General features: G+C 40.0%; 1 protein-coding gene across 1 annotated transcript; it reads left to right on the top strand.

Moving 5' to 3' along the window:
- Positions 1-16597: 16597 nt before the first annotated feature.
- LOC307062662 (vesicle-associated membrane protein 3-like) lies at positions 16598-16912 on the top strand (the record flags this gene model as incomplete). Its single annotated transcript, XM_079718430.1, has 1 exon — positions 16598-16912. The coding sequence occupies one exon, from the start codon at positions 16598-16600 to the stop codon at positions 16910-16912; it is 315 nt and encodes a 104-aa protein (XP_079574556.1).
- Between the last annotated feature and the right edge of the window lie 8454 nt (positions 16913-25366).

The raw sequence follows: 25366 nt of genomic DNA, 5'->3' as shown, positions 1-25366 counted from the left end.
CATACTTTATTCTATTTTACTTTACCTGCTCTTTCTTTTTTTCTACCTTCCCTTCCTCCCTCCCTCCCTCCGCTCCTCCTTTCCTTCTTTCTTTTTCTTTCCACCCTCCCTCCCTCCCACCCTTCTTCTTTCCACTTTCTTTTTCTTTCCTTCCTCCCTCCCTCCCTCCTGTCTTTCTTTCTTTCTTTCCTTCCTCCCTCCCTCCCTCCCTTCTTCCATTCACTTTTCCTTTTGCTTTCATTCCTCCCTCCCTCCCTCCTTTCTTTCCTTCTTTCTTTCCATCCTTCCTCCCTCCCTCCCTCCTTTCTTTCTTTCTTCCTTCCTTCCTTCCTTTCTTCCCTTCTTCCTTTCTTTCCCTCTCTCTTTCTTTCTTCTACTAATTCTTTCTTTCTACTTTTTCTCACTGTTATTCTGAGCCGGGTGGATGAAAGGCTCTTGGTGCTGCAGCCAGGAGTCAGTGCTGTGCCTCTGAAGTGGGAGAGCCAACTTCAGGACACGGGTCCACAAGAGATCTCCCAGCTCCACATAATATCAAGCAGCGAAAATCTCCCAGGGATCTCCATCTCAACACCAGCACCCAGCTTCAGTCAACGACCAGCAAGGTACAGTGCTGGTCACCCTATGCCAAGCAACTAGCAAGGCAGGAACACAACCCCACCCATTAGCAGAGAGGCTACCTAAAAACATAATAAGGCCACCGGCACCCCAAAACACACCACCAGACGTGGACCTGTCCACCAGAAAGACAAGATCGAGCCTCAACCACCAGAACACAGGCATTAGTCCCCCCCACCAGGAAGCCTACACAACCTACTGAAACAACCTTAGCCACGGGGGACAGATACCAAAAACAACGGGAATTACGAATCTGCAGCCTGCAAACAGGAGACCCCAAACACAGTAACATAAGCAAAATGAGAAAGCAGAAAAACACACAGCAGGTGAAGGAGCAAGATAAAATCCTACCAGACCTAACAAATGAAGAGGTAATAGGCAGTCTACCTGAAAAAGAATTCAGAATAATGATAGTAAAGCTGATCCAAGATTCTATTTCCAAGATCCAAAATCTTGGAAATAGAATAGACAATATGCAAGAAACAGTTAACAAGGACCTAGAAGAACTAAAGATGAATCAAGCATCGATTAAAAACACAATAAATGAAATGAAAAATACTCCAGATGGGATCAATAGCAGAATAACTGAGGCAGAAGAACGGATAAGTGAGGTGGAAGATAAAATAGTGGAAATAACTGATGCAGAGCAAAAAAGAAAGAAGAATGAAAAGAATAGAGGACAGTCTCAGAGACGTCTGGGACAACATTAAACGCACCAACATTCGAATTATAGGGGTTCCAGAAGAAGAAGAGAAAAAGAAAGGGACTGAGAAAATATTTGAAGAGATTATAGTTGAAAACTTCCCTAATATGGGAAAGGAAATAGTTAATCAACTCCAGGAGACACAGAGAGTCCCATACAGAATAAATCCAAGGAGAAATACGCCAAGACACTTATTAATCAAACTGTCAAAAATTAAACACAACGAAATCATATTAAAAGCAGCAAGGGAAAAACAACAAATAACACACAAGGGACTCCCCATCAGGTTAACAGCTGATCTCTCAGCAGAAACTCTACAAGCCAGAAGGGAGTGGCAGGACATAATTAAAGTGATGAAGGAGAGAAAACTGCAACCAAGATTACTCTACCCAGCAAGGATCTCATTCAGATTTGATGGAGAAATTAAAACCTTTACAGACAAGCAAAAGCTGAGAGAGTTCAGCACCACCAAACCAGCTTTACAACAAATGCTAAAGGAACTTCTCTACGCAAGAAACACAACAGAAGGAATATACCTACAATAACAAACCCAAAGCAATAAGGAAATGGGAATAGAAACATACATATCAATAATTACCTTAAATGTAAATGGACTAAATGCTCCCACCAAAAGACACAGAGTGGCTGAATGGATACAAAAACAAGACCCATATATATGCTGTCTACAAGAGACCCACTTCAGACCTAGAGACACATACAGATTGAAAGTAAGGGGACGGAAAAAGATATTCCATGCAAATGGAAATCAAAAGAAAGCTGGAGTAGCAATTCTTATATCAGACAAAATAGACTTTAAAATAAAGACTATTAGAAGAGAAAAAGAAGGACACTACATAACGATAAAGGGATCGATCCAAGAAGAAGATATAACAATTGTAAATATTTATGCACCCAACATAGGAGCACCTCAATACATAAGGCAAATACTAACAGCCATAAAAGGGGAAATCGACAGTAACACAATCATAGTAGGGGACTTTAACACCCCACTTTCACCAATGGACAGATCATACAAAATGAAAATAAATAAGGAAACACAAGCTTTAAATGATACATTAAACAAGATGGACTTAGTTGATATTTATAGGACATTCCATCCAAAAACAACAGAATACACATTTTTCTCAAGTGCTCATGGAACATTCTCCAGGATAGATCATATCTTGGGTCACAAATCAAGCCTTGGTAAATTTAAGAAAATTGAAGTTGTATCAAGTATCTTTTCCGACCACAATGCTATGAGGCTAGACATCAATTACAGGAAAAGATTTGTAAAAAATACAAACACATGGAGGCTAAACAATACACTACTCAATAACGAAGTGATCACTGAAGAAATCAAAGAGGAAATTAAAAAATACCTAGAAACAAATGACAATGGAGACACGACGACCCAAAACCTATGGGACGCAGCAAAAGCAGTTCTAAGGGGGAAGTTTATAGCAATACAATCCCACCTTAAGAAACAGGAAACATTTCGAGTAAACAACCTGACCCTGCACCTAAAGCAATTAGAGAAAGAAGAACAAAAAACCCCCAAAGTTAGCAGAAGGAAAGAAATCATAAAGATCAGATCAGAAATAAATGAAAAAGAAATGAAGGAAACGATAGCAAAGATCAACCAAACTAAAAGCTGGTTCTTTGAGAAGATAAACAAAATTGACAAACCATTAGCCAGACTCATCAAGAAAAGAAGGGAGAAGACTCAAATCAATAGAATTAGAAATGAAAAAGGAGAAGTAACAACTGACACTGCAGAAATACAAAAGATCATGAGAGATTACTATAAGCAACTCTATGCCAATAAAATGGACAACCTGGAAGAAATGGACAAATTCTTAGAAATGCACAACCTACCAAGACTGACTCAGGAAGAAATAGAAAATATGAATAGACCAATCACAAGCACTGAAATTGAAACTGTGATTAAAAATCTTCCATCAAACAAAAGCCCAGGACCAGATGGCTTCACAGGCGAATTCTATCAAACATTTAGAGAAGAGCTAACACCCATCCTTCTCAAACTCTTCCAAACAATATCAGAGGAAGGAACACTCCCAAACGCATTCTACGAGGCCACCATCACCTTGATACCAAAACCAGGCAAGGATGTCACAAAGAAAGAAAACTACAGGCCAATATCACTGATGAACATAGATGCAAAAATCCTCAACAAAATACTAGCAAACAGAATCCAACAGCACATTAAAAGGATCATACACCATGATCAAGTGGGGTTTATTCCAGGAATGCAAGGATTCTTCAATATACGCAAAGCAATCAACGTGATACACCATATTAATAAACTGAAGGAGAAAAACCATATGATCATCTCAATAGATGCAGAGAAAGCTTTAGACAAAATTCAACACCCATTTATGATAAAAACCCTGCAGAAAGTAGGCATAGAGGGAACTTTCCTCAACATAATAAAGGCCATATATGACAAACCCACAGCCAACATTGTCCTCAATGGTGAAAAACTGAAACCATTTCCACTAAGATCAGGAACAAGACAAGGCTGCCCACTCTCACCAATCTTATTCAACATAGTTTTGGAAGTTTTAGCCACAGCAATCAGAGAAGAAAAGGAAATAAAAGGAATCCAAATTGGAAAAGAAGAAATAAAGCTGTCACTGTTTGCAGATGATATGATACTATACATAGAGAATCCTAAAGATGCTACCGAAAAACTACTAGAGCTAATCAATGAATTTGGTAAAGTAGCAGGATACAAAATTAATGCACAGAAATCTCTGGCATTCCTGTACACTAATGATGAAAAATCTGAAAATGAAATCAAGAAAACACTCCCATTTACCATTGCAACAAAAAGAATAAAATATCTAGGAATAAACCTACCTAAGGAGACAAAAGACCTGTATGCAGAAAATTATAAGACACTGATGAAAGAAATTAAAGATGATACAAATAGATGGAGAGATATACCATGCTCCTGGATTGGAAGAATCAATATTGTGAAAATGACTCTACTACCCAAAGCAATCTACAGATTCAATGCAATCCCTATCAAACTACCACTGGCATTTTTCACAGAACTAGAACAAAAAATTTCAAAATTTGTTTGGAAAAACAAAAGACCCCGAATAGCTAAAGCAATCTTGAGAACGAAAAACGGAGCTGGAGGAATCAGGCTCCCTGACTTCAGACTATACTACAAAGCTACAGTAATTAAGACAGTGTGGTACTGGCATAAAAACAGAAAGATAGATCAGTGGATCAGGATAGAAAGCCCAGAGATAAACCCACGCACATATGGCCAACTTATCTTTGATAAAGGAGGCAGGAATGTACAGTGGAGAAAGGACAGCCTCTTCAATAAGTGGTGCTGGGAAAACTGGACAGGGACATGTAAAAGTATGAGATTAGATCATTCCCTAACACCATACACAAAAATAAGCTCAAAATGGATTAAAGACCTAAATGTAAGGCCAGAAACTATCAAACTCTTAGAGGAAAACATAGGTAGAACACTCTATGACATAAATCACAGCAAGATCCTTTTGGACCCACCTCCTAGAGAAATGGAACTAAAAACAAAGATAAACAAATGGGACCTAATGAAACTTCAAAGCTTTTGCACAGCAAAGGAAACCATAAACAAGACCAAAAGACAACCCTCAGAATGGGAGAAAATATTTGCAAATGAAGCAACTGACAAAGGATTAATCTCCAAAATTTATAAGCAGCTCATGCAGCTCAATAGCAAAAAAACAAACAACCCAATCCAAAAATGGGCAGAAGACTTAAATAGGCATTTCTCCAAAGAAGATATACAGACTGCGAACAAACACATGAAAGAATGCTCAACATCATTAATCATTAGAGAAATGCAAATCAAAACTACAATGAGATATCATCTCACACCAGTCAGAATGGCCATCATCAAGAAATCTAGAAACAATAAATGCTGGAGAGGGTGTGGAGAAAAGGGAACACTCTTGCACTGCTGGTGGGAATGTGAATTGGTACAGCCACTATGGAGAACAGTATGGAGGTTCCTTTAAAAACTAAAAATAGAACTACCATATGACCCAGCAATCCCACTACTAGGCATATACCCTGAGAAAACCATAATTCAAAAAGAGACATGTACCAAAATGTTCATTGCAGCTCTATTCACAATAGCCCGGAGATGGAAACAACCTAAGCGTCCATCATCGGATGAATGGATAAAGAAGATGTGGCACATATATACAATGGAATATTACTCAGCCATAAAAAGAAACGAAACTGAGCTATTTGTAATGAGGTGGATAGACCTAGAGTCTGTCATACAGAGTGAAGTAAGTCAGAAAGAGAAAGACAAATACCGTATGCTAACACATATATATGGAATTAAAAAAAAAAATGTCATGAAGAACCTAGGGGTAAAACGGGAATAAAGACACAGACCTACTTGAGAATGGACTTGAGGATATGGGGAGGGGGAAGGGTAAGCTGTGACAAAGCGAAAGAGAGGCATGGACATATATACACTACCAAACTTAAGGTAGATAGATAGTGGGAAGCAGCCGCAGAGCACAGGGAGATCAGCTCGGTGCTTTGTGACCGCCTGGAGGGGTGGGATGGGGAGGGTGGGAGGGAGGGAGATGCATGAGGGAAAGGATGTGGGAACAGATGTATATGTATGACTGATTCACTTTGTTATAAAGCAGAAACTAATAAAAAAAAAAAAACTGAAGAAAAAAAAAAAAAGTAGTGCTAATGATTATGGTTATCCTGCCTTTCATTTGCTAATGATATTTCACATTTCAAAAAAATTATTTTGAGTCCTAAAGTATTTGTGTACTAAAGCATTCTTTTTCTTGGGCTGAAGGAAGCAATTTAATGTTGACAGAAATTGGTTTGAGAAGAGTATGCAGTTTAAATTAGTGACTCTGAAAAGTAATGGTTGGTTGTTTTCTAAGAGAGCTGACACAAAGGAGAAAGGCCTGAGTGTTAAAAATAAAAACATATTTGGGACCAAAAAAAAAGGGATCATAAACTTATTCTCCTATGCTATCTTCTAGGAATTTTATAAATTGCTTAAACTTTTTATATGCAATGATGATCAAACTCAGATACATCTTATTCCACTCTCAAGGTTTCTATGTGAAACAGTATGAAGCTGGCAAATCTGTGTGAAGACTCTTCAATAAACACAAATTTTCTCCTCAGATGGACCCAGTGCTTGAAATCAGAAGCACATCACTCCATGAGTTCACACACATTACTACCTGGCCATTACCCTGAGGTGACCTGGGCAACCTGGACAACAACCTCTCCAGGCCATGGGCCTGGGGCAAGATCTAAAAACACCCTCCAAACCTAACTGGAAAATACAGAATACTCTGTCATAGCATGTGAAGTGTACCACACTTCAATCACAGCAGGGCAGTGGGTGTAAACTATAAAATATAAGCTTCCTTGTATTTTCAAACATGTAAGGGAGTCATTGCGTACATGGAGAAAGCTTTCATCTGGGGAAGTTTATTAAAATGTAAATGTTCAGAGATCCATCTAGAAGAAGTAGAATCAGGTAAGTTATAAAATATAAAATATGTAAATATTGCTTCACTGCAAGATTGGTTACTAAAATCTGCACTCTGTAAATGTACAACCAGGCTGATATTTGGACTGACTGGGTCACAAGCAGTCAGCCAACAGAATGGAGAAATCTCCTGACCACTTGGAATCTACAAAGAAAATTGTCTGTTTACATAACTAAGCTGTAGCAGTATCTGATTTTGCATTCTGTAGGCAACAGACACCAGATAAAAATTTGAATTTATTCATGATTAGACTACTAATAACACCATTATAAATATTACAAAAATGTCCAACAGCAAAGGAGCATTAGAACAGAGGAAAACAGAGGGAAAGATCATGTTCCCACTATGGTCAAAAACCTGTTCCATATTTCCTTCAGAATAAAAGCCTAGATGTTTACAGTGGCCTACACCGCCCCCGCCATCTGGCCCACTTTACCACTCTGAGCTCACCTCCCCTCCTCTCTGCTCCAGGCACTCACCTGCTCACTGTTCCTCAAATATGCCAAGCATGCTCCTGCCTCAGGGCCTTTGCAAAGAGCGCTCCTGCTGTCTGGAAGCCTCTTCCTCAAGGTGTACACAGGGTTGCTCCCTCATCTTCAAGTTTTTGCTCTAAAGTCACCTTCTCAAGGAGGCCTACCCTAAAAACATAAACCACATAATTTGTTACAGTTAGCGTTTACCACATAATTTGTTAGTTAGTATTTACTGTCCATCTCCCTCTGCTAGAGCCAAGGTCAAAGACGGGGACTTTTTCCAGCTGGTTCACAGATTATTCCTAATCACCTAGTACAGGGCCTGATATATAGAAAATACTGGATGATATATTGTTGAATAATTGAAAAAGCAAATTTAAGTTAACCATATAAAAAGATCAAAGTGAGTAATCTGGAAGGAAAAATTCAAGAAATGTTGATGTGATTTAATACTTATTTCAAGTGACAGAAAAATTAAGTACATCTGATTAACACTTCAACAGGAGAAAGGTGCTTTTCCAAACTGACATCAGAGAACTTCAGAAAGAGATGGTATATATCGAGAGAGGTTATCTACATTAGCTTTTGAATATATTTAACTTAATCTGACTTAAAAATAATTGCACTATAGATTACTTTAGCACCTCAATATGTGTTAAAATTATAATTAGAATCTTCTTTTTAAAGAAAGAATCATGAAAAAAAAGAAAGAATCATGATTCTTTTATAATGTTGTATTTTACTTGCAGGGTTTTCACTCAGGGACTCACTAGCTGCAGAATTAGTGAAAACGTCTTGCCCGTCACCTGACATTTCCTCTTCATATCCCCAGATGTTGGGATCTTTCTATGACAGATCAATTTAGGAAGTGCAAAATCACCACATTTAGTTAAGAAGGATACACATAAGCATGATGGAGGCTGATTTTGCAGAGCTGAAAGGTCCTCAACCTTTAAGAACCTATTTAACTACACTGCTCCAAAGAAGCTTTCAGATACTACAGTTAAATGTTGGCTCCCCTCTGTGTCTGGAAAAAGCCATCCAACAATTTCTAGAAAAGCAGACTGGTGGTTGGAAGGCTTCAGTAATAAGAAACAATTTTCTTATTACTGTACTTCCTCTTCCCTGCTTTAGAAGTTCTTCCTCTGCCTGGAGAGAACAAAACTATCATTCGGCAGGTTCAACTACAGCATGCAGAGAAAGGGCTGTCCAAATCCAAAGAAAGCTATACAAGAGTGGCTATTCATGGGCTTCCCTGGTGGCGCAGTGGTTGAGAGTCCACCTGCCGATGCAGGGGACATGGGTTCGTGCCCCGGTCTGGGAAGATCTCACACGCTGCGGAGCAGCTAGGCCCGTGAGCCATGGCCGCTGAGCCTGCGCGTCCGGAGCCTGTGCTCCGCAACGGGAGAGGCCACAACAGTGAGAGGCCCCCATACCGCAAAAAAAAAAAAAAAAAGAGTGGTTATTCAGGGACTTCCCTGGAGGTGCAGTGGTTAAGAATCCACCTGCCAATGCTGGATACACAGGTTCGATCCCTGGTCCGGGAAGATCCCACATGCTTGGAGCAACTAAGCCCGTGAGCCACAACTACTGAGCCTGTGCTCTGGAGCCCGCGAGCCACAACTATTGAGCCCACGTACCACAACTACTGAAGCCCGCGTGCCTAGAGCCTGTGCTCTGCAACAAGAGAAGCCACCGCAATGAGAAGCCCATGCACCGCAACGAAGAGTAGCCTCCACTCGCTGCAACTAGAGAAAGACCGCACGCATCAACAAAGACCCAATGCAGCCAAAAATAAATAAATAAATTTCAAAAAAAAAGAATGGTTATTCATATCCCGTGTGTGTAAGCTTGCTTCATGAGGGAAAGAACTATGTCTTCTGTATCCCTGTATCTGATGTATACATGGTTGGCTTTCAGTAAATGGTTGTTGAATGAATGAATGGTTCAAAAACAAAAGAACTAATAACTGTTCCCTAAGTTCAGAGTGGGACTACAGCTAAGTGCTGAGCACCTATTTCTTATCATTCTAAGCACACATATTTTACTTTTTTCTGTCTTTTTTCCCATTATTAAACCCCATAAATGTTTCTTGAATTATTTTCTGAACTGCTTACTTTTATCTTTTTGCATAACTTAATTCTTTTATCTTTTCATTCATCCAAAAAATATTTGTTCATCCTGAGCCAAACTTCCTACTTCAGAGATAATGCAAGAGCAAATGCCTTGGAAACAGACATATGGACCTATACTTATTCCATCAATCTCTTAAGTGTCCTCAAGCAAGCTGCCTAACCTCTCCCAGCCTCAGCAACTACATATGTTATCTAGAATCATACCCATTGAAGTAGATTGTTTGAGGGACAATTGAGATCATATATGTATATAGTAGGCAATTGATAAGTGTTCATTGTCTTCCGTGCTTCCATTTCCTACTAAAAGGTGGGAAATTTAATGACTGATGAGCAAATCCAATTTAAGCTCCCAGAAATTAGAAAAGGTCAGCATGAGAGATTCCTTCCAATGGCACAGACTATGCTATATGTCATTGAGATTCCACTTTGTTTCCCTCTGTGAACACAGAAAGACTGCAATTCTCAGACCACCTTTTAGTCAGTGGGTTATGTGGCCATTAGAATGTAGCAAAAGTGACATTCACCACCTCCAGATCTAGTGCCTAAAAAAATCTTCCAGGCCTGGCCCCTAACTGAAGCCCAGATGCAGAGAATCCAAGGGAGGACTCCAATACCTTACGTGATATAGAGGCATGGAAAAGAAGGAACCTAGGGCTCTAAATTACTGCGTGGACTAGATCCTTCACCCCCAATGACCTGCAAAAAAGTATGACATGTAAACTGCTCAGTTTGGGAGTTGTTTTGTTTTTACAGCAGTTAGCCTATCTTGAATAATTCATCACACAAACCACCACTCAGTCCTAGAAATGAAAATCTGGAAACAGATTAATAGTTTATCAGTTCTCTCACTAAATTTGAGAGCTGAGACTGGGTCTTAATTTCTTGGTACCCTACTCGACACTTAGCACAATGCCCTAAATAAATCAGTTGCTTAGTATCTATGTGTGAATTAAGTACTGCCACAAGATAGGATTAAATATACTTATATATTTATACTTACACACATACATTTTTTTTTTTTTTTTTTTTTGCGGTACGCGGGCCTCTCGCTGTTGTGGCCTCTCCCATTGCGGAGCACAGGCTCTGGACGTGCAGGCTCAGCGGCCATGGCTCACGGGCCTAGCCACTCTGCAGCATGTGGGATCTTCCCGGACCCGGGCACAAACCCGTGTCCCCAGCATCGGCAGGCGGACTCTCAACCACTACACCACCAAGGAAGCCCCACACATACATATTTTAAATAAAGTCCACCCTGCACACTATAGCTATTTTAATTTAAAATATGAAGCTTATTTCCTGAAGTCATTCCAGTTTAGGAAACAATCAAGATATGATGACAACTAAAATGGCAGTTAGAATATACCCCTGTTTCTCCAGGTCACTTATAAGAGGAGGGCTAGGGTAGGAAGGAGGAAGTTATCGGGACAATCAAGTGAATAGGTAAGAATCCTAGTTGTGTTTGAATAGTAAGCTCTGAGATTTCAAATCCCTAACACTTCCCTGTCTCACTGAGTCCTGGAGGGGTCAGGGGTCATTTTCTCCTTGGATTATAGTCTCCAACCAATTCTGTTACTGCTACTGTTACTTCCATTCTTTCTTCCAGCAGCCTTGCTTGTACCACTGCTGGCCCACTTTTTAACAAATTCTCATATCTCACCTTTGATGAATTTCTCTTTCCATCACACAAGCATCCATCTGCAAGTGTACAAGTATTTGTTTGACAACTAAAGTACAGATTGCTAGTTCAATTTTTATGGTCCCATCCCTGATGGAATGTGGGACACATTCCCCCATAGCTACACTGGAGAATGTTTTTTAACTGACATTCTCAAAAACATTTCTCCCCCATAACAATCAAACAGTATTCCAAGTTTTAGGGCCAGTTGTCAGCTATCTCCAGGTGAATTTCCTACCTAGAGGTGATATTTTCACCAGAAACTAGCAGTCAGTATGTCTCTCTTTACTGTTTAAACGCCCTAATGCCAGTGGCCTGGGTACCTGTTAATCCCTAAATACTCTTCCCACTCTTTCTTAATATAAATTTTGTTAAGTATATCGTATATTCAGAAAGATACACACAGCACAAGTGTCCAATTCAATGAATCTCTTCGCTGCTCTTAGTCAGTAGGCCACTTAGTTAGTTGGCTTTTCCCAGAAGTCTTAGAGAACCCTCTGCAAAAAGGAATTTTGATAATAGTCCCTGATATCCTAACATCTTTGATATGAGCAGGAAGATTCCCCCACCCTTGTCTACTGCCGCTCACACATACTCCTACATGCTTTTGCTACATAAATAACAAACTAGAGTTAGCACTGGTAATATGTCATGAAGAAAATCTGAAGGTTTGATATCTAGTTTACACCCTTGCATATATTGATTTTGATAAAGTAGCACTTCTTATTTACACAAAAGCATCTCAGGGATGGAATACATATTGACACCGTGAACAATACTCTGAAGAAGAGAGATTTTGCATGCTTCACTGTAGTCATATTTATGATGGATTCTAGACAACTCTAGAAATGGTGGGGGGAAGGTGAGGAGTGGAGAAACTGGCCTCACATCAGACCAAGAAATCCTTTCGAGACTTCCCTGGTGGGGTAGTGGTTAAGAATCCGCCTGCCAATGCAGGGGACACGGGTTTGAGCCCTGGTTTGGGAAGATCCCACATACTGCGGAGCAACTAAGCCCGTGTGCCACAACTACTGAGCCTGTGCTCTAGAACCCACAAGCCACAACTACTGAGCCCACGGGCCACAACTACTGAAGCCCGTGTGCCTAGAGCCCGTGCTCTGCCACAAGAGAAACCACCACAATGAGAAGCCCGTGCACCACAACGAAGACCCTATGAAGACACCCTGCTCGCTGTAACTAGAGAAAGCCCATGCACAGCAACGAAGACCCAATGCAGTCAAAAATAAATAAATAAATAAATTTATTTAAAAGAAAAAAGAAATCTTTTCACATCTCTATCCACATATTCACCACATGCTGTGCTCCCTCTAACCACCAGCTTCAAAAATCAAGACGTAAATATACTGGATTTATACCTGGATATAAATTTCCATATAATCAGATCTTTCCTGCATTCTCAAGCATATCCAAAACATGTTCTTATTTAAATGCCATAAAAAATGGAAATTATTTCAAAAGGTGGCATTCCAATGTTCTTAAGAAGACAACTGTGTCCACATTTAATTCACAGGAAAGTGGGGGTAATGAACAAAAGAAAAAGCATTCTTAGAATTATTCTTTCATCCCACAAATCATTTCCTCTTTTTTAATACTCCAATTTTGGATTTTATTAAAACATCAGCTTTTCATTTTCCAAAACTATCCATGAACTTGGTCTATCTTATCTATAATCCTACAAGTGTCCATCTATCTTCAGTCAGAACTAGAACTCCTATTTAAAGAATGCTATGAAAATTACTTTTTCTCCCATTCATAACTAAACACACACACCACCCTACTGCAGCTGCTTTGCTGCAGTTGGTCGTGCTGGAATTTCTTAACTTATTCACACTACTGCTGCAGGGTCTGAAAGTATGGGTGATATGAGCACCTGGGGCTCTAAATGACTGTCCTCTTCCAACAGGAATATGGACATGTTGAAATTATTTAGACGTCCCTCACATGTTTATTTCACTGCTCTTTGGTGGAGTTAAATGAAGCCTCTTCACCCACATATTTTATTGTAAATTTTCATGAAAAAAGGAACTGTCTCCTGACACAAGTAATCTTATTTTACCATTATTTAGGTCTAATGATGAAACATGCCCAGTGGGCCTGGAGTAATCTAGTAAAAGGCCAGATGACAGGAAAGGATGGTAGTATACCCTGTGAGCAGGCAGGAAATCTGAATCTATAAGACACAGTCAGCACTCTTAAAACATGCTGTTGAATTTAATTCTAATCTTTTATATACATGTAACATGTATATCACATGTTTCTTTAAAAATGTAATTGATTATTAAAAAGTTTTAAAAAGTGCAGAGGATTTTTAGGGCAGTGAAACTATTCCATAAGACACTATAATGGTGGATACATGACATCACACATTTGTCCAAACCCACAGAAGATACAACACCAAGACTAAACTGTAATATGGATGTTGGGTGCTAATAATGCTTCAATGTAGGTTCATCAGTTTAACAAATGTACCATTCTGGTGCAGGATGCTGGTAGTTGAGGAGTGTGAGTATGTGGGGGCAGGGAGTATGTCTATTTTTTTTAAGTTTCTTATCTAGATATTTTTTCATTTAAGTTAAATCATGTGGAATAAATAAATAAATAAATAAATTCATACATAATATGGATATGCCTTCTCTGTGCTCTCTCATTCCTCTCTACTGGGCTAAAGATAATATTTTAACTGCTTCCAACATCCCTACAACGTCAGACAAATTGCTTTCTGAATGTCTCCTTTCAAAGTGCTTTTTATTCTTTCCTCACACAATTCCTGGAACTACCCTCCTCTTTCTCATTGCGTGCAACTTCTTTTTATCTGTATTTACTGTTGTCTTGGCCACCAATCAGAGATGTAATCAGCTTTTCTAAAACCTGGCTGTATTTTTACCAACATTTTTTTGAATCTGTATGAAGAAAGGACTTACAGAGTTAGATGGCACCCCTTCTCTCCAATCTTCTCATACCACCCACCACCCAATCAATTCTATGAGCTCCTATCAGAGATGTCATTTCAAAGAGCCCTTATCCAGTCAGTGATTTCTTGGTTGAAAGTTGGGTTGGCTCCCATGTCCACATGGGCATGCCATGCCATGAACGCCCTTCTCAATCTGACCTGCACTTACCTTGTCTCCTTTCATTTTCCCAAGAGATCACACATGGCACTTTCCCACATCCATCCATTGCCTGGCTTTTGCTTTCCTCCTTCTACAATGTCTTTTCCCCTTCTATGCCTGGAAAAAAATGTTTATACATCCTTGCACTTCAACTTATCTTCTCAGTGAAACCCTCCTTAACATCCCAAGATAATATCAACACAATCCCTCTTCTGGTTTATATCACTAGCATAAAATTTGTTAATTATACTCCGGTTAATTATTCATGCAGTTGTCTTTCCACAGGACTGTAAGAAACCTGGGACTCAAATGACCTTCGTCATTTTTGTGTTCCCGACTTTCACCTGAGTGGCTGGCACCAAGAAGGTGTCCTGTGAAGTGATTGTTTGGTGAATGCATTCACTTAATAACCAGGAATAGTTCACCTGACCAAAGAGAGGAGTCAGAATTTTCTAATCTCACCAATGAGAGGAAACAACAAAGGTTTTTTCTTATTTCTGCTTGACTGATTAGAGCATGTACATTTTATTTCTGTTATAGTCTTTCAATGGACATAGTATTACCTTCCTCTATTCTTCAATTTAGCTTAAAATAGCAAAATTTCCCCCTTTTTCATGAAAATGGCAATGTAAATTTGAGTAATGGTCATTTACAAAGATTTATCCATTCAGTCACTCAAATATATTTTGTATCTTCCATAGGGAAGAGATGAAGTTCTTTTTATCCATGGATTTTATCTGGGAGACAGAGAACAAGACTATTTATATCAAGCTCACAAGCAAACTACAAAATGTCTCTGAAAATTCAGAATACTATGATCTAACTCTCATGGGTTCCACAAGAATCAACTTCTACGGCACTCACTAAATAATGCTTTCCTCCAGCCGCCTGAAGCCTAAACCAGACTAATGGGCTTCAGGAAACAGCTGTGGTTTCAGGAAATGGGAAAATATGACGATCTACTGTTGAAAGCTACCCACCACTGCTCCCACTACTACCACTCACCCCTCATTTATCCACTGTCTCATACACACACACACACACACACACATCCCCACAACTCCCCTTTTGAGCTAGGCTGCTGTCAGAGGCATATGTAGAGGTACATTACTCTTACAGCAGTTTCCTAGGTTTACTTAAATAGCACAGAAACCAGGTTAAATGGGGTCAGTCATGTTCCATATTTTCCTAACTTCCAGAAGCCCTAGTTTCCAGGAACCCATGTGGAAAAGACATCAGGCTGAAACATCTGTCAGAGATTGATGGGAAACCCACTAGGCTGGAAGTCACTGGCCCTGAATTCTCTGCTGATTCTACCATGGTGATCTTAAGGAAATCTCCTTACATTTCATGGCGCCACTTCACTCATTTACTATAGGATATAATTGTCCAGTCTACATATTTTATATTGGACATGTACTAAGTGCTACATAAAGGGGAAAGATAAATAGGGACCACTGTACTCATTGGTAAGTAATTTAAAACATTTATTAGGAAATAAGTAAAGATATAACTTGGAGTCAGTTTCAAAGTTGCAGGATCAAAGACATATTATGCTCATTCTGAGGGGAACTATCTCTATACCTCCAGACATCTGGTGAATAGGGTCCTTTTTCTCTGTGTTAGAAATCCCTTATTGGAAAATTATGGCAAAATACTGATAAACACTCTCCAAAAGTCCCTTCTATACCTTTTCATCCTATGATTCTGTGTATTAAATGACAAACAGACTGTTTGCCAGTTTGATTTAAACCCTAGTTATAGCTCACTATTGAAATATAATGCTTTGCATAGAGAGAAGTTAAAATTCCAGATTAAGGTATATCACAATCCTGAGTGAAATGTCCTTACTTCGTGGTAGGGGAAGGAAAAAGTAGAGTTATAATGAGAGAAGATTCTGGCAAATGGGCAACTGATTCTCTACAGATGAGGGATAAAAGCAAGAGTGAGAAGTAAAGGAAACATGTAGAACTTGCCTGGAAATGGAGCTGGGACAAAGTGGAACTGTCCCAAAGAGAAGGAGCAGAGAAGGAATGTTTCTGCAGGGTGGAAAAAAGCAACTTCTCCCTACAGGAATGTTGAAAAAACTAGACTCCAGTAAATACAGTCAAGGTAGCTTTACTACTTTGGTTCGGGACACCTCTGAGAAGTAAAGGTCATGAAATGTTAAATTGTACCATTCCCTTTCTCCATATTTCATGTGCACAGATTAATTGTAAATCTTGGTGTAAGGTCTCCTGTCGCGCTGCGCCGGTCCGCCGATCCTCGCCCGCTGCCGCCGCCGCCAAAATGACTACAACCGCTCCTGCAGGGTCAAGCGCTGCCTCTGGCAGTAGTAGAAGACTTCAGCAGACACAAAATCAAGTGGATGAGGTGGTGGACATCATGAGGGTCAACGTGGATAAGGTGTTGGAAAGAGATCAGAAGCTCTCTGAGTTGGATGACCGTACAGACGCACTGCAGGCAGGAGCCTCCCAATTTGAAATGAGTGCTGCCAAGCTGAAGAGAAAATACTGGTGGAAGAATTGTAAGATGTGGGCAATAGGGATCAGCGTTGTCGTCATCATCATCGTCATCATCATTGTGTGGCGTGTTTCTTCCTGAAGAACCAGTGAAACTCCAGCCTGCTGTTCAAGAAACCTCTTCAAGAGTTTTGATTTAGAACCTGCTATGTTATCAAGCTTACCTACTGTTATATCTAAAATGATTATTTTCTGTTAGTGACTGTAAAGTTTGTTTTCTAGGAAATGTGCCTTTTTGTTTTGTAATATGCACTGCAAACTAGAGGTGTAGTCAGCCCAGCCCCCATTTTGCACAGTGTCTTTTCAAATTTACATATGGGCTGATGAAGAGGACTTCTTAAGTTGCAGAGTGTAATAACCTAGCAGTAATGTTGTCTGATTAACTGCCAGTGATTCCAGTTAAGGAAATTTGTTCCAAGTTAGCTGTCCTAGTCACATGACATTACCCTCATTTTAAACCTTTGGGTAGTCAGATTCCAATTTGTGCCTTCCAGAAAGAACACTACTGCCTAACACAAATACAGGCTGTGCCTTATTTTGCTATTTTTCTGATTCCCTTTAAGAGAACTCTCTACTGTTTATAAACACTGCTGACTTTTTCGCTGTATTTAAAACAAGATGCTGGTAAAGAGTTTTTGCTCCTGCGTTAGATATGAAGATGTTTACTTTCTTGTTACTGTTATGTATCACTTGCTAAAAATATTGTTTTAATCAGAAATAATAACCTCGTTAAAACATTTTTATAGAACTGTGGCTGTGACCAAAGTTCCTGTTTTGCCAAAAAGTTAAATCCCAGTCAGATGTCAAGTCTGTTCCTGGTAGATGAGTTCAGAAAAGTGACCAGTGGGACTCAAGGTGCCCTTCAGAATTAAAATTGTAATATTGTGTGTGAACCTCTGACATCCCGGCAGGCCTTTCTTGCCCTTGAAAGGCTGTAGGTCTTGCAACTCTCCTTCCGATCCAGCATTTTTCCTGGGGGTTAGAGAGGGTTTGAGCTCGACTGACCATCTCATTCCTGTAGACAGAGTTTTACCCAGCCATGTGCAGGTTATCAGCTGTAGACTCCAATATGTTTCTAGTAATTTCGTGAGCAACAGTGCTGTAGTCTTCAAGTGAGACCATCTGTGAACTGGTCATTTTCTGGTCCAGTCCCCACGGACGATAGTTTTTTGGAGTTTGTTTCCTATTTTGATCCATAGTCCACTCCCTAAATCTGCCTTATAAATTATGCTCTCGATTAGGCATTGGTCGGGGGGACGAGATTTTACAGAGGATAGCTAACCAGAGACACTTTCTTTCTTTGATGTCACAGACTGTCTGCATAAGATGCTGCTTTGGGAATAGCTGTTGTCATCTGAGAGGCTTTTGTTGTGTACGTGAGACTTTGGACATCAGGGTGTGTGGCGTAAGGACAGGAATTCAGGTAGGAATGAAAACAGACGAGAAGGCACTGAGGGGGAAAGGAGCCTTACCACCCTGTGGCTCACCGTTAGCGGAATATTCTCAAATTCTTGTTCACACACACGTTTGTGACTTACAAAGCAACAGTTAAGGTGCACCAGGACCCAGGTTCCATTTCTGTAATATCTTGTTCCCCTGACATCAGTGAAATGGTGTGAAGTTGAAAATGTGCCTTGGAGTGTGCCCACCTGGGAAGAAGGGAGCAGCTGTCAGTGTCGGGACCCTGGCCCACCCTCGGCTCAGGTCTCCGGCCGGGTCTGACTCTGAATCCTTGGTGCTCTCTCCTTGGCCTCGATGCTCAGTCCCATGTAACCCACTGGCTGCTGCGTTAACCCAGGAATGCTTCGCCTATATCTGTGCATTTAGCTGGGAAGTCGCCCACTATAATAAACTGAATAAAGTGTTTATAAACGTAAAAAAAAAGAAAAAATCTTGGTGTAACATACCTAGTCTTCATTTCATTACTTCATGGTGAATATGATGCATTTGAATACTGTAACTAATCATAATATATCTAGCCAACTCTACAATGGCCCTTGAAATCAAGAATACAAATGCCCACAGATAAATGTGGTAAATTCAGATATTTTATCTTGACAATATCCATCAGCCAGGAAGAATATGCAGCACTGTTATTCATCAGAGCTTTTATAAAATAGGAACTTGAAGAAACATGTCTAAACATGTCTAAAATAAACACAAAATGTACTCTTGGGAAGACACATTCATGGGAAAATATTTTCTTGTACTTTAATTTCTGCTAAGGTTGTGATAACAAAGTTTGTGTTATAAGTACTAAACAAGGAATCAGTTTAAAGATTACACTTATGTAAGGGAACACTACTGTAAGTCAAAAGCTTCAGGGCTTCCCTGGTGGTGCAGTGGCTGAGAGTCCGCCTGCCAATGCAGGGGATGCGGGTTGGAGCCCTGGCCTGGGAGGATCCCACATGTCTCGGAGCAGCTAGGCCCGTGCGCCACAACTGCTGGGCCTGAGATCTAGAGCCCTAAAGCCACAACTACTGAGTCCGTGTGCCACAACCACTGAAGCCCACGTGCGTAGAGCCCGTGCCCTGCAGAGGGAGAGTTCATCGCAGTGAGAGGCCCGTGCACCGCAGCAAAGAGTGGCCCCTGCTCACCGCAACTGGAGAAAGCTGGCACGCAGTAACGAAGACCCAACACAACCAAAAATAAATAAATTAAAAAAAAAAAAAAAAAGGCTTTACAGGCACAACTGCAATTCAGCTGTGTGTGCATCTGGCAATGTGGTCATTTGTACACATTTTTTAAGGTGTGTGAAAAAAATGATAGACTGAATAGATTATCCATGATTTATGAAAAGCAGGAATCATTATCTGCTTCCAAATTTACAAGCTCAGCATATTTTTTGTGTCTTATGGCTTCACATATTTATTAAAATAAAGATAAGAAGGGAAAATGGAAGATGATAATTTTCTTTATGGCAGAGATACATGTTGTAAAATAGCTGGTAAAATAATTTGAATGGATAAATTCACAAGCAAACTAGAAACTTCTATCTTGTACACATGTCTCTAATGAACATGGAGAAGAAAACATTTTAAAGTCTTAGCTGTAGTGTTTTCTGTGAAGAACAATAAAGTTCTGAAACTTTCACTGGGCTCTCCAAACAATTCAGGGTGTTGCCTTGATCTTCAAAGCCCCAATACCTTTTGGGTTCAGGTTTCCATAGAAACTGCCTTTATGTAGCAGCATGCTTGTTTCAGCCTGCCAAAGAACTGGTGCCAACAGGCCTTAGGTGAAAATACCAAGGACTGGAAGCAACACATTTTCCATGGAGAGATTCCATTTTTGGAATTCATTTCTTCAGTTGGTTTCACCAAGTTCAGGAATATTGGCCTTCAGGACATAGAATACAGCCCAATTACCTGATACTTATGAGAATATTTAGGGGTAAATAAACATCAAGTCACAACATTATTAAGATGGAATAAGTACCTTGGCTTAAATTCTCAAAATTCTTTGACTTCCTTCTGAATTGCTCCAAGCATGCCAATGTGTGTTGAAACTGTAATTAAGTCCTCCCACTTCTCCACGAAGAAAATTCAAGCCTGTCTAAATAATAAAGGTTCCTTTGCAAATGCAAGGTGTTTTAGAACAACTGGCAATGAGTTATTTAAAAAAAATAAAGCCCTCAGAACTAGAACATTTATTTGTATTGCATATCTGGAGAGCTCAAGTAGGGACACAGAAATTTCCATCAAATGCATTCATCTATGGAGATCCTCATGGAAGGATCAATCCCCTGCTCCAACCTATGGAAGCAGAGTCTACAATTCAGTCTGAGAACAGCCCACCATCTTTAGGAAACAGTTCTTTAACCATGACCAAGTCTCAACTCAAATGTCATCTCCTCAGAGGCCTTCCATATGTACTCTAGCTAAAGTAGTGCCCACTCCAACATTACTCTCTGCTGCTTTTTCATAACAGAACTGGCAGAAGGAAGAATCAGAAAACAGGTCAATTGAGATTAACTAGGCAAGAAACAGAAAGAAAAATGAATGAAGAAAATGAACAGAGCCTCAGATACCTGTGGAAAACCACCAAGCTATCAAATGTATGCACAGTGGAAGTCACAGAAGGAGAGAATAAAGAGAAAGTGGCAGAAAAAAAGTGTGAATAAGTAGTGGCCAACAACTTAGCAAATTTGATATAAAAAAATTAATCTAACAGTCAACTAATATTTCACAAGGGAGCCAAAGACACTCATATGGAAAAAAAAAGTTTCTTCAATAAATGTTGTTGGGAAAACTGGATAACCACGTACAAAAAAAAAAAAAAAAAACCCAAAAAAACAAGAAATTGGACCTCTACCTTATAACCCTCCCCAAAATTAACTCAAAATGGGTTAAAAACATAAATATAAGACCTGAAACTGTAAAACTCCTAGAAGAAAACATAGGGGAAAAGCTCCTTGACATAGCTCTTTGCAATGATTTTTTTGAATACGACACAAAAAACACAAGTAACAAGAGCAAAAATAAACACGTGGGACTACTTCACACCTAAAAGCTTCTGCACAGCAAAAGAAACAGTCAACAAAATGAAAAGGCAATCTATGAAACAGGAGAAAATATTTGCAATCCATATATCAGATAAGGGGTTAATAACCAAAATATGTAAAGAATTTATACAAATCAATAACATTAAAAAAATCCAATTTAAAAATGAGTAGATGGGGCTTCCCTGGTGGTGCAGTGGTTAAGAATCTGCCTGCCAATGCAATTCTGCAAGCCCTGGCCCGGGAAGATCCCACATGCCGCAGAGCAACTAAGCCCATGTACCACAACTACTGAGCCTGAGCTCTAGAGCTCACAAGCCATGACTACTGAGCCCACATGCCACAACTACTGAAGCCTGCATGCCTAGATCCTGTGCTCTGCAACAAAAGAAGCCACCACAATGAGAAGACCGTGCGCCACAACGAAGAGTAGCCCCCACTCACCGCAATTAGAGAAAGCCCGTGCACAGCAAAGAAGACCCAACACAGCCAAAAATAAATAAATAAATAACAAATAAAAATGAGTAGAGAAAATAAACAGACATTTTTCCAAAGAACACATACAAATGACTAACAGATACCTGTAAAGATGCTCACCATCAATAATCATCAGGGAAATGCAAATCAAAACCACAGTAAAGGGCTTCCCTGGTGGCGCAGTGGTTGAGAGTCCGCCTGCCGATGCAGGGGACACGGGTTCGTGCCCTGGTCTGGGAAGATCCCACATGCCGCAGAGCGGCTAGGCCCGTGAGCCATGGCCACTGAGCCTGTGCTCCGGAGCCTGTGCTCCGCAACGGGAGAGGCCACAACAGTGAGAGGCCCGCCTACTGCAAAAAAAAAAAAAAAAAAAAAACCCACAGTAAAATATTACCCCACATGTGTTAGAATGGATATCATCAAAAAGACAAGAGATAACAAGTATTGTTGAGGATATGGAGAAAAGAAAACACACACTGTTGACAGGAATGTAAATTGGCACAGACACTATGGAAAACAGTATGGAGCTTCCTCAAAAAATTAAAAAAGAACTACCATATAATCTAGCAATCCCTCTTCTGAGTATATCCAAAGGAAATAAAAACAAGATTTCAAAGAGATATATGAACCCTCATGTTCATTGCAACATTGTTTACAATAGCCAAGCTATGGAAGCAACCTAAGTGTCTTTCAATGGATGAATGGTTAAAGAAGATGTGGTAAATATATATGCAATAAAATATTATTCAGCCATGAGAAAGAAAATCCTGGCATTTGTGAACACATGGATGGTCCTTGAGGACATCAGCTAAGTGAAATAAGTCAGAGAGAGAAAGACAAATACTGCATAATGTCACATATATGGATATCACTTATACATATAGTAACATAAGTGTAATATAATACTGTACTATACACTTTAAAGTTGCTAAGAGAATAGATCTTAAATGTTGTCACCACAAAAAAGAAATGGTAATTATGTGATGTAATGGAGGTGTTAGCTAATGCTACCATGCTGACCACACTGTCATATATAAGTTTATCAAATCAACACATTGTATTGTACATCTTAAAATTACACAATGTTATATTCAGTTATATCTCAATAAAGTTGAGGAAAAAATTAATCTGTTCACCCAAGAAGCTCAAGAACTCCAAGTAAGATAAACTCAAAGATCAAGTACTTTATTCACTGCTGCATTTTCAGACCCTAAAACAGTGCCTAACACATAGAAGTCTCTCAGCAAATATTTGTTGAATCATTCAATAAATTAATCTTTATTTTGCAAATGAAAAGCCTGAAGCACAGAGAAGCAGAGTAATTTTCCCAAAGTCAAACAGCCAGTAAGTGATCGAGTCTGGTTTTAAATCCTGGCAGGCTGACAACAGAGCTCTCAATCTTAACCTCATACTGTACCTCATGTACCAGCCCTAGAGGTGCTGAAGTGTTCAAATCTACACCTTCTGTCTGAAACCCATGTTACAGAATTAGCCATCTTCTACTGCCTCCCTCTGCTTCCATCTGAAGGACTTGACAAGTTCAGACTTGACATTTCTGAACCATCGTTTCTCAGATCTTCAAAGACAGTGAGGTACAGTGGAAAGAAAATGAGCTCTAGTGTCATACAGACCTCGGTTTGGATCTCTAACTGGGCCCTATCTGAGGCTTGTCACCTTGGATAGGTAACTTGATGTGCTTCCCAATTTTCACATCTTGGTAGGCATAGAGAATTATAATATTTCTACAGCACACTGGGGAGAGGTAGCACTTGGTCAAAGGTGACTGGCCTGGAAATCCAGGCGCCTCATGCTCTTCCTACCCACCTCTAGGGCTAAGATGATCATAGAGGGGCACTCCTACAATTGATTTGCATACACAATCTTGAGATACTCTAATTTACCCAGTTTCCTTACCTTTAAAAATGGGGCACCGGGGGCTTCCCTGGTGGTGCAGTGGTTGAGAGTCCGCCTGCCGATGCGGGGGACACGGGTTCGTGCCCCGGTCCGGGAAGATCCCACATGCCGTGGAGCGGCTGGGCCCGTGAGCCATGGCCGCTGAGCCTGGGCGTGCGGAGCCTGTGCTCCGCAACGGGAGAGGCCACAACAGTGAGAGGCCCGTGTACCGCAAAAAAAAAAAAAAAAAAAAAAAAAAAATGGGGCACCGGTTCATAAAATGGGGCAAATGATGTCTATCTCACAGAGCCCCTGTGAACTATAAATAAAACATCATAGACAAAATGCTTGCTATAGACTATCAATATGTAGGTGCTCAGTTGATGGTAGTTATCATCATGGTTACTATGATTAGTATTGTTTAAAAAGAAATAACACGTCCCAAATAGATCACTTGTGCTGAGCCCCACTTCAGCGAACCAAGACTTAATTGCAGTTTCAACCTCTCCCAGGAATGTGACCTTTAGCAGTAATCTGGAATCACCTGACCAACACTAGTAAGGTAATCTGCATGACAGACCCCACTCTTCCCCCAAAGGAAGGTGATCTTACCTGAAAAAATCCTTTTTTTTATGACTTCCTTGTCCCACCCCCTTTCTGCCTTTAAAAACCTTCCATTTTGTACAGCTCCTGGGAGTTCCTTTCTCTTTGCTAGGTGGGATGCTGCCCAATTCATGAATTGTTGAATCAAGCCAATTTGATCTTTAAATTACTCATGTGAATTTTGTTTTTTAACACTATTAACATCATCAGTAACATTTACTTACAGTTTCTATGGGCTCTCTATACCCAAGAAACAGCCTGGGCCAGACTTCATCATGCAGGTTTGTTTCTCTGCTTCCTGTAACACTGAAGTATTATTGTACATTACTTTTAGTTTATTAATTTTGACTCCCTGTTCACTCAGTGACAAGGTACCTAACTGTGCACTGTGGGAGATTCCAAGGAATACAATCACAGACTCTCAGGACAGGATGAGACTACTACCCTGTTGAACTGCTTCCCTCAAAGGCTTGAGTCCCTTCTAAAACATTCACTGAATGAACATTCAATCAATTTTCAGATACCCCCAGTGATGAGAGTATAACCATCCAAAGAAGCCCATTCTAACTTGGGACAAGATTTATTAAAAATTCTTCTTTACATTGATTCCAATCCAGCTTCTGCTTACTGATAATTTTTCAATCTGGAGCCATATTGAGGAGTTCCAATATATGTCATATAGAGCTCAGCTTGAAAGATCACATTCTAGGACTCAGACATACCTGGAATTGTCTGAAAAGAGGGAACCTGGATTTGGTCTAGGGTATTATTTGTAGGAGGAACTGGAGAGCTTCCTGGAAAAGAGGTCATTCATCTAATCAAAAACTAGCTGTGGAACAGTAGCAGATAGGAGCCATAGTCTACAAATACAGGAGAACAAGCAAACCACTTCTTTTCTATAATAACTTAATTTCTGACTAATAAAATAACCTACTTTTATCATGCATTTGTTCACAGATGATGAAAGAAGAGCATATGAGTAGAGCCCAACGTCAGACTCTGAGACTGTCTTCCAATCCTGCCCCTATGGTCTCATGCTTAAGTCCCAGGGACAGGAAGGGCCTT

Source organism: Hyperoodon ampullatus, assembly GCF_949752795.1.
Source record: "Hyperoodon ampullatus genome assembly, chromosome: 1".
Taxonomy (NCBI): Eukaryota; Metazoa; Chordata; class Mammalia; order Artiodactyla; family Ziphiidae; genus Hyperoodon; species Hyperoodon ampullatus.
Note: the sequence above shows the minus strand (reverse complement) of the source record. Positions and strands in the feature narration are given on the sequence as shown.